The sequence below is a fragment of the Malaya genurostris genome, chromosome 3 (genome assembly GCF_030247185.1).
Source record: "Malaya genurostris strain Urasoe2022 chromosome 3, Malgen_1.1, whole genome shotgun sequence".
Lineage (NCBI taxonomy): Eukaryota > Metazoa > Arthropoda > Insecta > Diptera > Culicidae > Malaya > Malaya genurostris.
This window is the reverse complement of record NC_080572.1, coordinates 234042685-234059099: the sequence shown is the minus strand read 5'-3', so window position 1 is coordinate 234059099 and position 16415 is coordinate 234042685. Positions and strand designations below refer to the sequence as shown.

Sequence of the window (16415 nt, the reverse complement as noted above, 5' to 3'; positions counted from 1 at the left end):
TACTGGTTTGATTCAAGCTTTTTAGTTGTTTCGGTTACAGCCGCTGTGTTACGCCTACTCCCCTGACATAACTAAGTAAGAAGGGAGAAGAAGAAGAAGAAAAAAGCTACAAACGCCCTTTCACAAATCTACTTTCAACCATCACCTTGGTAGGAACTTCCGCTAAAATTGATCAACTGCCACTTGTTTGCTTCAAGGTAATCCTTTATCATTTGTACGAGAAGATATTTTCGATTCCTGGCGGTATGTGGGGGAGCAAGTGGCTTTAGAACGCACAGTACATACTTTTCAGCATCAGGAAACATTAGTGAAAGGGATCACGCCATAATGGTTGTGAATAAATAGCACCGGAACTGGGCGTTGATTTATTTTCCTTTGCCAATATAATAAAACGGAGGAGCAACAGATATCGCTTGTTGGGGAAATCGGACCGGTCCCGTCATTTGACGGCCTGGAGCTCCGTTTATAGGCGAGATTTATCGATTGGGTATAAATGCATTTTAGAGGTACTTACGGAAGGTGATCCGGATCTTCGGATGACTCCTTTCTTCCAAATAAATAAGCAATAGATTGGGATTTACGTGTGACGAGTTAGATTGGCAAACGGTTTCAAGTTATGTCAGTTTCAGAAAGTGTTCACGGGATGATAGCTACAGTATCGAAACTACTTGTATTCTGTGCGTTTCGTTATTGAGGTGTGCGAAACAGTTCATATTTTTGAGCAACTCCGATCCGTTCCTTTCACCAAAGTGCATCGATTCGATGTAGAAGCTTCCAATTAAAAAAGTTCAAAAGAAAAAGAGTACACAATCAAAACCGATTTTCGAGCTTGGCATAAAGAAATGCCGAACAAGATCGACAACACGAAATTTTACTGATTGCAAACCAGTGATCCAAACGCTCTTTCCTGAGATTCTTGAAAAATATTGTTCTGATATCTCGGAAACACGCATCTTGTTGGCGGAGTCTGGCATAAAAATTTGCTGAACTTGTCAGTGAATAACAAATAGACGTTTAGAAATGCGTTTACCAAAATGCGACAATTAAAATTAATTGTAATTAACAAAATGCGAAAATTAAGCAATTAATTAAAATCAAATTTAAAATATAAAAAACCTGTTTGAATCCACCTAGTGGTGTAATGATGCCTTTCTCAAGTATAATATTGTGGTATTCTATTCAAAAATTCTTCGAAGTGGGTTCACTATTATATGCACTTCCGGCACCGGAACCCGAGAACCGCTATAATCGAAGTCGGTTCGTATGGCCGTCAACTAATATTTAAATGTATGTTGTCTTCGAAAATATGCAGTAATTTTTGGTAGGACCATAAGACCTTTCATTTGAGCCTAAGATTGGGGATAACGGTTTACAGCATTTTTTACGGTTTTTGTTTCGCCGGTTTAAGTGACGGTGTACAATATTCAACACACTTTACCCTATAACCGACGACACGACCTGCCACTCGCCTATCAAAACTGTATCATAAATTTAAGCACCCCTCAGTAACTCGTAATGTCAAAACGAGTTCACTTAATTTTTTTCTGAAACTGGCAACTTGGACCGATAATAGTTACCATAACCTCAGTTACTGATTAGATATAATTGAAAATATCAACAAAACGAGCCGAAGTGTCAAACACATAGGAATCAATTCTGAAATAATACTACATGTATAATGTCGTAGATTCGTGAAATTTCGTAAACCAATGTCCGAAAAATCTTATCTTAATGCTGGTGTGGACTTTTTTAATTAGAGGTTTTGAGTAGTACGATAGAAGAAAAAATAATTAACCTAAGAATATTATGCATTTAATGTTTTTTTTCCATAAGATATATTTATTAAGGCACAATGCGTTAGTCAAAGGTGTTTTCTAATAATAATGATTGTGTAGGTGCTGGCCTCTAATGTTTTACTGGTGACGTTGCTACTCAATGGTAGTGGCCGTATGCTTGTCCGTATGGGTCCACGGAAGACACCCCCGAGTCAAAGACCCGGCCGGTGGCCCGCGTGCTAGTTATCGACAGGAGTGGTCCTCCGTTCTTGGGATCAGCCAGGTGACGTGAGAATGTATTTAAAATTGCCGCATCCTTCTGGGGACCGCGGAAAACAACCCCAGGCTGCGAAGACCCGGCGGGTGGCCCGCATGTTAGTCATCGACTGGAGCGGCTTTCCGTGGGCGATGATGATGATGTTGCCGAATAGTATGAAGAAAAAAAAATAGAGAAGTAATTGTTGAGGAAAACGGATTGTAAAAGGGGGGTATGGAAACGAAATAACTAATAACGACAAATATTTAGTTAGTTGACATCGAGATGGTGAAGAGACTGGGGAAAGGGGAGCGAAAAGTTAGTAACAGCAAAAAGATCTTGTTAGTATTGATAAAGATGGTAGACAGACGGGGGATTGGGAGAATCGGGCGGATGTTAGTGTCGAACCTATAGGTGAAGAGTATTCTTAGTCTCGAAAAGAGTAAGGAAAACTTTCTATGCCAAATACAACGGATCACACTTGTATACAGTCATGGGAAAATTCATTCTTCCACCTTACAACACTCGATATTAATTCATCCCCGTTTCACCGTAGAAAAATCGGAACGCTGGAAACGGAACCACCAATCATGAACCGTTTTGATGAATCTTTCCAACTTCATTTTGCTTGTATAATCTGAAAAGTGAGTGAAACAGAACCGCCAGTGAGATGAGAACGAATTTTCAGAAATGAAACAATTACCAGCAGAATAAATAGCGAAACCATACTGAGCGAGTGAAAGTCCACTCACTCGTCGAATATATTTTATAACTCAGTCCAGTCGGTGTAGAAATTCAAAATTTTGTTAAAACTTCACATGTATCTGTTTTTACAAACAAATAATAAAAATCCTAATCTATCTTACATCCAATCATTCAAGCTGTATGATGATCAGTTATTTTAAATTTAGAATCACAGCGTTGCGTACACGCTAACGCGATCTCTTTGTTTCATCCTAGTACAAAATCAATAATCTAGTTATATCTTTACTCTTTAAGGGCATGTTCAGGAGTGTTCCAGTTCTAGATGCATAATTTATGTCAGTAATAAAATTTTAATCTGGATATTAGAGCAAATTCAGCAGCTGCGAGATTCATATGGGTGGTCTATAATATAACTGAAACTGAATCAAACGTATCCCCAGCAAGCCGTTCTAGTTTTATTTATTCGACCAGTTCTTCTGTCAAATTTAAAACTGGTCTACGATGCCGTTCTATTTTTTTGTATATTTGAAACACGAGTGAAACACTGCTGGGGCTGCCAGTTTTTCTTGTTATAAAATCCAGATTTAAATTTTGTAACTGACATAAATTATGCATCTAGAACTAAAACACTCCTGAATATGCCCTGATAGCAGCAGAGTTTTACTCGTGTTTCAAAATATAGTTCGGCAGGGTATACCAGTTTTAAATTTGACAGTAGAACTGTTCGAATAAATAAAATTAAATCGGCTTGCTGGAGATATGTTTGTTCTAGTTCCATTTCTATTATAGATCTCGCATATAAAACTACCAGCTGCTGGATTGCTCTAACCAAACTCAACGATATGGAATTCATGCATTAACAGGGATGCCAGATCAGCCTACACACTACAAATGCTCGAAAGAAATCGATAAATTTTGTGAAAACTAAAAGCACGCACTTTTTTACCCGTATTATGAAACTGATGGTGTGACTATGAATCTCGTTCGTTAATCCTTATTTTCAGTGAAGCCATTTGATCCGAAACTCAATAACTTTCATTTCGACGATTATTATATTTTTAATTTGTGTTTAGTTTTGAACATATATTCTGGCATCCCTGCATAACAATCTGTCATGTCCAATGTTTATTATTTTTGGTGTTAATTAAAGTCCGTATTTTTTACAACAAACCGGCTTTTCATTTTTCTCTGAGAATTTACGGTAAATAAATTCAAATAATTTTTAAAATCTTGGTGACGCCTGAGTGCATTCGTGTCTTTTTTTAGATCAATTCTACATTCAAACGTTTACCTACACGAAACTGAGATGGAAAAATTGTTTTATCTGTTTGATATGGCATGTGTGTTGTACTAATGAAATGAAAATAAGTTTTAAAAATGTCATGAAGAGGAAAATGATAATAATTATGATGAGAGTTATAGATAAATTTCAGGAATGAATAAACACGATTAAAGGAAACGAAACAACTTGAATTTCTCTTTAATTGAAAAATGAGATTCGCAGTTACACAGATTGACATTTAAGCAATTCTGTCACATAATTGGCTTCTTCGTCGCTCAATATTTCAGATATCTGTTCCAGTAAGTCAGAATTTAGTTTCAAAACAAGTAAATTTTCCACTGATTTTTCACATAAACGCATTCGATGATCGGTGAGAATCAGTTTAAGTCCACTAAAGGCACGTTCAACGGAAACCTGAGTTGAAGGAGCAACCAAAACTACCATTGCCAAACGGTGAAGAATTGGAGAGATAATTTTGTGTGACTCCCAATACTTCAGAATGTCGAATCGAACATCTGAGCAAGTGTTATCTGAATGCTGTATTGTTATTGGTACTTTCTCGCGTATTTCTAAATCCTTTATCTGAGATACCACAGATTCGTTTATCGAATGTGATATTCCCGTCGGAATGTCTTCTTCTTCGAAATATGATGACAGGTATTTGTCTAGTTCATCTTGCGGCTCACTTGTTGATGTGGATTGATTAACTTGAACATCCACACCTTCAATTTCGTTGAGACGATGATGCAACTGAAGAAGAAATTTCTGTAATTTTATAGAAACCCGATTGAATCAGAATACTTTTTGTTCAATGATATTATCTTACTTGAACTTTTTCTTTATCTTCTGAAGATATGCGCTTCGAACCTAAGAAGTTTAATCTCGGGTCTAAATACAAGCATGCTTTGAATTGCATTGTATCAACGAGTTTTTGTGTTCTAATTTTAAATGCTGCCAATAAACGCTTTGCGAGTACATTTGATTTCATTTTATCCAGTTGCGCTTGGCACTGAAGCCAGTATATGTAAAAATCTGATAGCGGACAATGAATTTTCTGCAGCTTCAGCGTAAGAACGAATGCTGGTTCGAATGCGTCGCGGAATTTCTCAATAAATGGCCAATGTGATGTAAGATCTGTAAAAAATAAATATGAAAAAAATCTAAGTAAATGAAAAATTGTATCAAATTCACCTGGCTCCGGAAAAACAGTTTTCAGCAAATTGAAAAACTGACGTTGATTGAGAAGAGATGACAACATCAGATATTTGCTATTCCATCTAGTATCGTTAGCAATAGGAGGCAGATGAGCATTGTGGATTTTAAATATTTTTTGGTACTCGCGATGCCGCAATTTGACTACAATCTTTTGTATTTTTGTGATTCGTTCTTGATAGGGTTTTACAACATCCCACACAGCTAATTGTGCTGTATGAGCGGCGCATCGTGTACTGTCGAGAATTTCTTCCATTCGCCAGCATTCACCATCGTCAATGTTTGATAAAATGAATTTTGTTTCCTCCTGCTTATCTTCACTGAAATCGTCACATTGTACAGTATCATCTGATGTTGTGCTACAATTGTCTATCTCAATGCTCTCGAAACTTTCAGCATTTTGCATCTCATCAGGTAGCTCGAAAATGTAACGCACTTCTTCATTAGCTACTAGCAAGTTGATTGAGGGGTTTTCCAAGCTAGATTTTTCCAGCATTTCCTTCAATACTTTAACAGTCGCCACCATATTACTGCCATTATCGTGAGCAATGGAGTACACCTGTTTCATATCTACACTATATTCGGCCAGAGTATTCATTATAACATCTTTTAAATTTTCTTTTGTCTGGCGGCTATGCATCTCTTGAATTGCTGAAATATTGATGATAAATAAATGTTATTGTTTTGTTTTTATACAGAATATTTCATCTTACCAAGATTTCGAACAACAACTTTATTGTTATGATAATATTGAGCATTTATGCCTAACACCTGACGATTACCTCGCGTAGCACTATCTATTTTCAAACTTATGAGTTTTTGAGACATTTCGTTTTTAATAAAATTTCTAGCCAGTATCGAGCTTTTGTCAATGAGATCTGAAATAGCCTTTCTGTTCAGGGTCATACTGGCAGCCTCGTAAAGCGGTCCCAGTAAAATTTTACATGCAGAACTTTCAAAAAAGCTATACGGTAAGTTACTTTCAGTTAAAAGTAAAAGAGTTCCACAAACTAGGTTCTTTTTGTTTGAGTCCACAATGAGTTTCTTATATTTCTTTTTTACTTGTGCTGAGTCGGTGCCATCAACTCGACGAGAAGACAATCCTAGTCTATCAAAGACGATCGGATGAAGAGCCTCAACATGTCTTTTAAAATTACCAGGATTCATAATCGATTGCCCGTATGAGCACTTGCTCTCGGCGATGCATTTGAACATCCCGTCCTGCTCTCGAATAACCTGCATTAACAAGGCTTTTTGCGTTGGTTTTGAGCGTTTCATTCTATAAAAAAAATTTCATCCACCTAAAGCTCATATATATGATATTAGTATTCTACCTAAATTTCTTTGTTACGATAGATGTTAAACATTAGTCGAATTTTACAGAAACCGGATTTAAAAACGCTGAATTAACTAACGATTGAAACAAGCACGGCCTCACTGAATGTCTCACTAAAAAAAACAACATTCGAATCTGATTGAGTCACATTTGAAAGTCACTTCGTAGAATGAATAAAAGAATGAAACCTGCATTCGATAGGAACGAATGGCATCGGTACAACACTACACAGCTAATTTAGTGAGTGAACGTTTGGGCTGGCTGTGATGAATATTTTTTAACTCGTACGTTCTGATGCATACATAACAAATGACAGATTGAGATATATAGGCAAATGAATGGTTATGAATGAATTGTAACTGAATTTTTCCCATGCCTGCTTGTATATTAATGTGTTTAAGGTATTGGTAAATAAGAAGCATATAGGAACTATCCCGACTCGCCAACACATCCCGAACCGGAACCTCAGGCGGCCTACCTCGGGCCCTAAGGGATTCCAGTAGCTTCGACCTGGCGTCACGATACTCTACGCACGACCACACGACATGCTCGATGTCCTGATAACCGTCGCCACAGGTGCAGAGCCCGCTCTCCACGATCCCAATACGCCGGAGATGTGAGTTGAAAGTGTAGTGATTTGACATGAGCCGTGACATAACACGAATGAAATCGCGACTTACGTTCATCCCCCTGAACCAAGGTTTCGTCGATACCTTAGGGATAATGGAGTGTAGCCATCGTCCCAGTTCGTCATTCGTCCATGAAGTTTGCCAACTTTCGAGAGTTTTCTGACGAGAAATACTGAAAAATTCATTGAAACCGATTGGTCTTTCATAAATATCACCTTCTAATGCGCCCACCTTAGCCAATGAGTCTGCCTTTTCATTGCCCGGAATGGAACAATGCGAAGGGACCCAGACTAACGATATTGAATAAGACCGTTCAGATAAACTTCGCAAGTGTTCCCGTATTTTCCCCAGGAAATATGGGGGATACTTTCCTGGCTTCATTGCCCGGAGAGCTTCTATTGAGCTTAGACTGTCCGTCACAATGAAGTAAAGGTCTTTGGACAAGATTTCAATGATCTCGAGGGTGTACTGAATAGCAGCTAATTCTGCGACGTAAACTGAAGCCGGATCACTGAGTTTGTAAGAAGCGGTGATGTTTTGATTGAAGATGCCGAAACCTGTGGACCTGTTGATGTTTGATCCGTCAGTGTAAAACACCTTTTCACAGTTGACTGTTCTAAATTTATTATAAAAAATATTTGGGGCCACTCCAGGGCGTACGTGATCCGGAATTCCATGAATCTCTTCTTTCAAGGATGTGTCGAAAAACACAGTAGAATCAAAAGTATCCAAGAAATGAGCACGGTTGGAAACAAACGAAGAAGGATTAATATTCTGAGCCATGTAATAAAAATACAAGGACATAAAACGGGTCTGAGAATTGAGCTCGACCAGCCTTTCGAAGTTTTCAATCACCATCGGATTCATCGGATAAGCAATCGATATGAGAGATCCCAGAATCGATTTTTCAACGGTAAGACGCCCGCGAGCACTTTGAGACTCATCGTGTGAGTCGACTGCATGCAACCTAAGGCAATACGCAAACAACGATACTGAATTCTTTCCAGTTTAATGAAATGGGTGTTCGCGGCGGATCGGAAGCAGAAGCATCCATATTCCATTACGGACAATATCGTTGTTTGGTAAAGCCTGATCAGGTCTCCTGGGTGGGCACCCTACCATGTTCCGGTTATTGTGCGAAGAAAATTGATTCTCTGCTGGCATTTTTGTTTCAGATACCTAATGTGACATCCCCACGTGCCTTTGGAGTCGAACCAGACCCCGAGATATTTAAATGTGAAGACCTGAGCTATGGTTTCACCCCCTAGTTGAAGCTGTAATTGTGCTGGTTCTCGCTTCCTTGAAAATACAACCAGCTCAGTTTTCTCCGTAGAGAACTCGATACCCATTTGAAGAGCCCATGTCGACAAGTTGTCGAGGGTATTTTGCAGTGGTCCTTGGAGATCGGCAGCTTTGGGTCCTATAATAGACACAACGCTGTCGTCGGCAAGTTGTCTTAGCGTGCAAGATGTGTTGATACATTCATCAATACTGTTTACGTAAAAATTGTATAAAAGGGGGCTTAAGCATGAGCCCTGAGGAAGACCCATGTTACTGAATCGTATTGTCGACAAATCACCATGTGCGAAATACATGTATTTCTCGGACAATAGATTGTACAAAAAGTTATTCAAAATTGGTGAAAGACCATGCTGATGCAACTTCTCAGATAGGATGTTTATGGAAACTGAGTCAAAAGCCCCCTTGATGTCTAGGAAAACTGACGCCATTTGTTCCTTACGAGCAAATGCCATTTGAATTTCGGTTGAGAGCAACACCAAACAATCGTTCGTTCCTTTGCCTCTGCGGAAACCAAATTGTGTATCTGAAAGTAAGCCATTAGTCTCGACCCAATTGTCTAGACGAAACAGAATCATCTTTTCTAACAATTTCCGGATACAGGAAAGCATAGCAATCGGCCGATACGAATTGTGATCGGAGGCTGGTTTCCCTGGTTTTTGAATGGCAATAACTCGTACTTGTCTCCAGTCCTGTGGGACAATATTATCCTCAAGAAGCCTATTGAATAAATTCAATAAGCGTCTTTTGGCAGAGTCAGGCAAATTTTTCAACAAATTGAATTTGATTTTGTCTAACCCCGGAGCTTTATTGTTACACGACAAAAGCGCAAGTGAGAACTCTACCATTGAAAAAGGTGTTTCGTTTCTGTTTGATGAGGCGACGCGTATAATCGTTTGTTCCGGAACAGAATCTGGACATACTTTTTTAGCGAAATCGAATATCCAGCGGTTAGAATATTCCTCGCTTTCGTTCGTGGTGTTTTTGTTGCGCATTCGTCAAGCTGTGTTCCAAAGAGTGCTCATCGATGTTTCTTTTGTTAATCTGTCAACAAACCGGCGCCAGTAACCGCGTTTTTTTTTGCTTTAATTAAGTTCTTCATTTGCTTGTCTATGGTTGCGTAATTACAATAACTATCAGATGTTCCATTGGTTCTAAACTGTTTGAACGCGGAGGTTCTTTCTGCGTTCAGTGATGAGCACTCTTTGTCCCACCACGGATTGGGAGAACGGATGTTAGTTTTCGCACCGGGTACACGTTTCGTCTGAGCTTGAATCGCTGAGTCGAGAACCAAGCTAGCCAAAAACGTATACTCTTCCTCCGGAGGAAGTTCTTGTGTTGTTTCTAGTTTCTGAGATATCGAACATGCGTAGTCTTTCCAATCAATATTTCGTGTTAGGTCATACGAAACATTGATTGTCTCCGATGGTCTTAATCCGTAGGCGATTGAAATCACGATAGGTAGATGATCGCTACCGTGGGGATCAGGGATGGAAGGTGATCCCGTGACGTGCAGTCCAACCGTAGCGATGTCGAGCAAAGGGATAAGTCCAGCGCACTTGGTCTTGCTGATGGTGCAGGAATCCGTGTCATTTCTCCCGTATTCAAGATTGTCATATTGAAGTTGTCGCAAATATCATGGATCATAGCTAATCTGTTATCGTCGTGAAGACAGCCCCATCCCGTACCGTGTGAGTTAAAGTCTCCTAAAACCAACGTCGGTGCGGGAAGGAGCTCTACGATATCACTGAACCGCCGATGCCCTACCGAGGCTCTTGGGAAGCTAGATGGAAGCAATGCAAAGGTCTGATTGGAACCTTTGATTGTAACATGACATGCGACAACTTCAATACCTGGTATCGAGGGGAGGTTAATGCGATAAAAAGAATAGCACTTTTCGATCCCCAAAAGTACTCCTCCATAGGGATCATGTCGATCCAGGCGAATAATGTTAAAATCGTGGAAGTTTAAGGATATTTCAGAAGTTAGCCAAGTTTCGCACAATGCAAATACGTCACATTTCAGATTATTTACTAGAAATTTAAAAGAATCTATTTTTGGAATGATACTTCTGCAATTCCACTGTAAAACAGTGATTAGATCCGTGACCTCGGTGGATGATTTAGCCATCGAAGGATACAATCGCTGAGAGAAGGGGAAAATTTGCAGTCAACTGCTTTAAATATGTTTTTACTGTTGGCATGAAAGCAATTAAAATGCTTTTAAGAGGTTCAGAAATATTGAAAGTTGTAAAAATCCAGTCCATAACATCAGAGAACTTGATAAGTCCAGCACCTAGTTGATTCTCTGGTAGATTTTCAGGGACACTTGGGGATTTTGTAGTCCCGGGAAGTCGTGGGAATTCCATCTCGGAATTGAGTTTTCCGAGACCAGGAGCTTTGTGCTTCGGTAGTTTGTCACGATTCCCGTTAGCTGTAACTTTCCGAAGCCCTTCGGAAGACATCTTCGAACCCTTACTAGGGAGCTTATGAGAGGATTTGTTTATTCTTTTTCTACAGCTATGAGGGACCGCCGAAGATGGACCTTCTAAAGGGTCGTCAGATTCGCTCTCGTCAGTTGACAAGCAGGCATATGGATTTGTTGTCTGTTTAGGAGGGGTGGCACTTTTAAGCATATCTGCAAATGAACGCTTGGAGTGTTCTTTCAGGGAACGCTTCATTCTATCTCCGCGCAGTTTGTATGCGGGACATGCCATTAGGTCATGCGAACCCTCCTTACAGTAGAGACACTTTTCAGCATTTTTACCGCAAGAGCCATCCGCATGAGCCTCTCCACAGTTAGCACAACGTGGCTTATTGCTGCAATGGGTAGCTGTATGCCCAAGCTGTTTGCAATTGGTGCAATTCATTACACGAGGTACAAAAAGACGAATAGGCAGACGAACCCGGTCCAAGAGGAGGTAATTAGGCAAAGCCGATCCGGCGAAGGTCACACGATAAGAGTTTGATTGGGGATAAGACTTTGTGCCATCCCCTGCGATCGATACTGAATGCAATCGCTTGCAGTCCAGTATCTTGACGTTGTTAAGTGAGGGGTCCTTGAAACAACCCGCCCCGTACTTAAGAATGTCCTCGCAAGTCAAACTCGAATCGGTGACCACACCGTCGATTTCGACTTCGCGAGCTGGCACGTAGACGCGATACTCCAGCGTAAAAGGATCCTTTTGAACAAGCTCATTAGCCTGTTTTGAGCTGGTAAACAATACCCTGAGCTTGTCTGGCCGTATTCTATCAATACTTTTTATGGTATTGTATCGCGAAGTCAGGTCTCGCGATATTTTTAGAATATTCAATTTTTTTTCGTTTGACTTGGTCCGGAAATAGACCGCATATGGCCCGGCCGGAAATGCGAGTCCATCAGGATAGTTTTTAATTCGAGTCTTGATGTTTTTGGAAGCAGTTTCCATTTCAATATCGGGATTAGGGGGGTCAATTTCAAGACGATTTACCATGTCACGGAATTGTATCCGTGCAGGTACGGAAAAGGATCGTTTGGGGACAAAATATTATAGTAAATTGAAAGACGAAAGGGATTGAAGAAAATAATACTTAGCTTATAATCCTAAAACAAGAGCAGCCACCAAGGTCAAACCTTCGTGGACCGGTGAATCACCGCTTTGATATTGTGCAAAAAACCTCCGTGAGGAAAAAGCACACACCGACTAACACCGTTTTCACTAGGAACTTATAACAAGTCTATTTTGTTATTGAAACTGTTCACTAATTCAAATAATAACGATGGAAAACTAATTTTCAATTGTCTGTAATTAAAACGGAAAAATGACAAGCGAAAATGAATGTTGTAGATATTTATTTCAAGAACATGTCATACTTCCTAGTATGGTTTCAGGTGAATGTAACGTAAAAACAACAAATGACATTTCCAGTTAGCAATTAGCTAACAGCTAGTCAAATGAAACTATTCTTATAATCATGATTACATCGGATGAAAATAAAACATATGAAAGTTTTGTATTCTCCTCTATCTTAAGCCTGATTTGTTGTACCAGACATTGCGTAGTTGTTCATTGTGCATTCTATTGACAGGACCTTCGCCTTCTCTCCTGTTTCCATTTTCCTGTAGCGATCAATAACTTTGGTAAAATTATTGACGACAGTTCAATTGAAATATTACTTACAGCGATATTTTTTCCGAATTATTAATCTCTCACTTTCATTTAACTTCTTTGCACTAATCTTGTGATTTTTATTATCAAGAGTAAAGATTATCATAGAACGTCTGTCGTACATACACGACGGAGACCTGTTTCAAGAAATATGTTTAATATTGCTGTTAAGAGAATGATATAAGATGCTAAACTTTTTTTTGAACTTACGGGCCAACATTACTTTCGAACAAAGAATTAGCAGAATTTGTCATGTTGGTCGTTATTAAGGGCCTTGACTTAAACTTTATATAACATTGTGATCTAGATTTTTTTAATTCCACTAAGCTCTCGTTAGCTTTTAAATTTTTACGCTCAACTTCTATTGTCTAGAATATTTTTGCTGTTTTTCGTATTTTTTTTAAAATCGTTTGTTTATTCATGTTGGGGTTCCTTGGAAACGAGTTCATAGCAACTAAAACAGTGTTGTTAGAGAACATTATTTTTGCATTACGGAGTGTATCGATAAGTAATTAGCAACATTCAAACAGTTATTACTCTGAAATGGCTTAATATTTAGCAGCGTGTTTTGCGGTGACATGCGTTTGTTTACATGTCAATAACAGCAGCGCAATCGATTGGTTTCGGTACGGTTTATCGTTTCAATGATGAGTCGAATTGATCCGGAAACGCGAAAGAAAATTCTGCACACTTGGTGCTCAGAAAGTGGTGTCACGTACAACGAAATTGCAAAACGGATGAAAGTGCACCACAGCAGTGTCAAAAATATTATCGAAAAGTTCGCTAAGACCCTTTCCATGAAGGATTTGCCCCGATCCGGTAGGAAAACGGGTCCCAGCCAGCCCGGCCGGGACTTAAAAGTGGTTGAGTACATCAGGAAAAACCCATCGGCGTCGACGCGGGATTTGACCAAGCAGCTCATGCCAAAACAAGAGCGCGAAAATTGTATAACCGGATTCTACAGAATAAAGACGGATGCATCCTGATCGACGACGAAACCTACGCCAAGGAAGACTCTCGAGCGCTACCCGGACCGCAATATTATACGAAATCGGTGCACCAGGACCTGGACGACGCTGACATCACGGTGGCGATGGAAAAATTTGGGCAGAAGGTGTTGGTCTGGCAAGCAATTTGTATCTGTGGTTTGCGGTCGTCCAGTTTCTTCACGAAGGGCACAATTAACGCTAAGGTGTACGAGGAAGAATGTTTGAAGAAGAGAATGCTGCCACTGTACAGAAAGCATAAGGCTCCTCCTCTCATCTGGCCGGATTGGGCTTCAGCCCACTACGTCAGCTCCGTTATACAGTGGTTGTCAAAAACTAATGTACAATTCGTGGGAAAGGACATCAACCCACCGAACTGCCCGGATCTTTGGCGAATTGAAAGGTATTGGGCAATTGTCAAGCGGTACTCGGAAGGAAGGTACAGTGTCCCAAAACATGCAGGAGTTAAAAAAAACTGGACAGCTGCCACCAGGAAAGTCACAAAAGTAACTGTGCAGAATTTATTGAAAAATGTCAAGTCCAAAGTGCGAGCGTTTCACAGAAACTAGGATTTTGTTCAATATAATCAGTGAAATGCATAAAAATGTAATTTTTCTACAATATATCGAAAACTGATGTCAAAATAGGTTTTTTATCGCTTTTTTCAATAATCAATGTTGCTAGCTACTTTTCGATACACTCCTTAAACAAGGGGTCACTAGAATTGTGGTAAATGGCGGTAAATCGTTAACGATCACTTTGTTATTTTCGATTTTTCTTTGGAGTGTCTGGTGGTGTCTGGAACCGGAAGTCGGATCCGAATGAAATTCAGGAATTCCGTATGGGACCGGAACACCTTTCATTTGAATCTAAGTTTGTGGAAATCGGTCAAACCATCGCTGAGAAAAGTGAGTGAGATCCATTTAGGTATATATGACCGCTATTTCCTGTGCTTCCGGAACCGGGTACCGGGAACCAGGATAGCCGGAGTCGGTTTGTTTAGTTGCCTACTGATAATGACTACCGATTTGTGTAGTTTTGAGATCAGTTTAGACAAATTTTTACGTGTTTTGTTTCGCCGGTTCAAGTGACGGTGTACAATATTGAACACACTTCATCCTATAACTCTGGAACCGGAAGTCGGATCCGGATGAAATTCAGGAATCCCGTATGGGACCATGAGACCTTTCATTTGAATCTAAGTTCGTCCAAATCGGTTTAGCCATCTCCGAGAAAACCTAGTGAGATTATTTGACACATACACACACACACACACACACACACACACACACACACACAGAGAGAGAGAGAGACACTGCTCAGCTCGATGAAGTGAGTCGAATGGTATATGACACTGAACCTGATATAAAATCCATTTTCACTAGTCGGTTTTTAAAGTGATTGCATAACCTTTCTATATGAGAAAGGCAAAAACACAGCTCACTAGGTCACTTATGTTGTTTTCACTTGAGAAAACTGAAACTGCCCCAAGGTAGTTTCCTCAAACAAACACTTTTCACGAAACTGTGTTGATTTCGCGCTTAGCAACGGGGGTTTGAGCAAACCTGATATAAAAACCAGGTTCGAAACTGACTCGATTTTCAGTTCAACAACGTTGAAACTAGGTTCAAAACTGACTTCAAACAAATGGTTTGACAGCAGTTAGAGTGGGAACTGGGCTAGGTTTGGCATCAAGCGAAAACGACATTAATTGCTACCCAGTTCATTGCATTATGAATAAAGGAACATCGTACGAGATGCATGGATCTTCGGTACATAAAAAGCAAATTCTAAGGGAGATTAAATGTGTGCACGAACTTCTTAAAATCTTGCATCTATTCTTCTTTAACAGATTTCTATCTTTCTCTCACTCCAACTGTGAACCATTCCGTGCATGATTTTGACTTCTGTAAAAATTTGACATTTCGATAGTCATTTTTATAGAGTGGTAAAATTTGAATAAAACTACGGCCCAATTCAATGTTCAACCGATGGAAAGCTACATTCGTTTATTGTGCACTTAAAATAAAAGGATAACAAGGTATACAATAATTGCAATGTAGAGAACGTAAGACAAACTGCAAGGAAAACTTATTTCGTTTGACATTGCAACAAAATTTTTATTGGAAAATTTTCATTGAAAACTGTTCATCGGAGGGTTACTAAGAGTTTTAAAAAAAATTACAAAGAAGTCATTTTTACTAAGAATCTGATATTAGAACTTTCGCGAGAGTTTGTCTCAGTGTCGGAAAATAACAATCGAAGTGTCAAAAATAACCATGCTCTCGAGCATTGGTTATTTTTGACACTTCGATAGTTATTTTGATAACGACAAAATAGCTACACGACGGTGATATTTTATTTTTTTATATTTTTTTTTTCAAATTTTACCGTACTTTTTTTTGTATGTTAGTATTTGATACATGCGAAAACATATAAAAAATCAGAATATTTTTTAAATCTATAAGCAAAACATGAAAATTATCCCCATTGTTGAGTTCAAAGCTCGCCACTTGAGCAGCGCAGCGATCGCAAAAGATTTGGCTGGATTCTTCAAAAGTCATTTTTCCGGTTTGCAGGGTTCAGTATCGAACCGATTTGCACTCGGTGCGGTTCGATGATGCCGTAGAAAAGGTTGCTTATGCTTTTTAATGACATTGTGATCGGTCGTATTCCGTCTCTTCAATTTTTACTTTCTTCCCTCGAGTGCTCGCTAATCGTCTCAGCAAAAAGTATAATTACTTGGCAAATCTAAATTCGGCATATGTCAATTATAGTAAGTAGTTCT

At 39.3% G+C, this 16415-nt stretch overlaps 2 protein-coding genes across 4 annotated transcripts in view; one reads left to right on the top strand and one right to left on the bottom strand.

Annotated features, from left to right (window-relative positions):
• LOC131439274 (sodium channel protein 60E) overlaps positions 1 to 16415 on the top strand; it is a 615309-nt gene that overhangs the window by 60126 nt on the left and 538768 nt on the right. The window lies entirely within an intron of this gene.
• On the bottom strand, positions 4241 to 6555 carry LOC131434241 (uncharacterized). Its single transcript, XM_058600894.1, has 4 exons — positions 5944 to 6555; positions 5210 to 5881; positions 4995 to 5152; positions 4241 to 4768 (listed from the first exon to the last, which is right to left on the bottom strand). Exons 1-4 carry the CDS (start codon positions 6506 to 6508, stop codon positions 4241 to 4243), a joined length of 1923 nt encoding a protein of 640 aa, XP_058456877.1. The 5' UTR covers positions 6509 to 6555.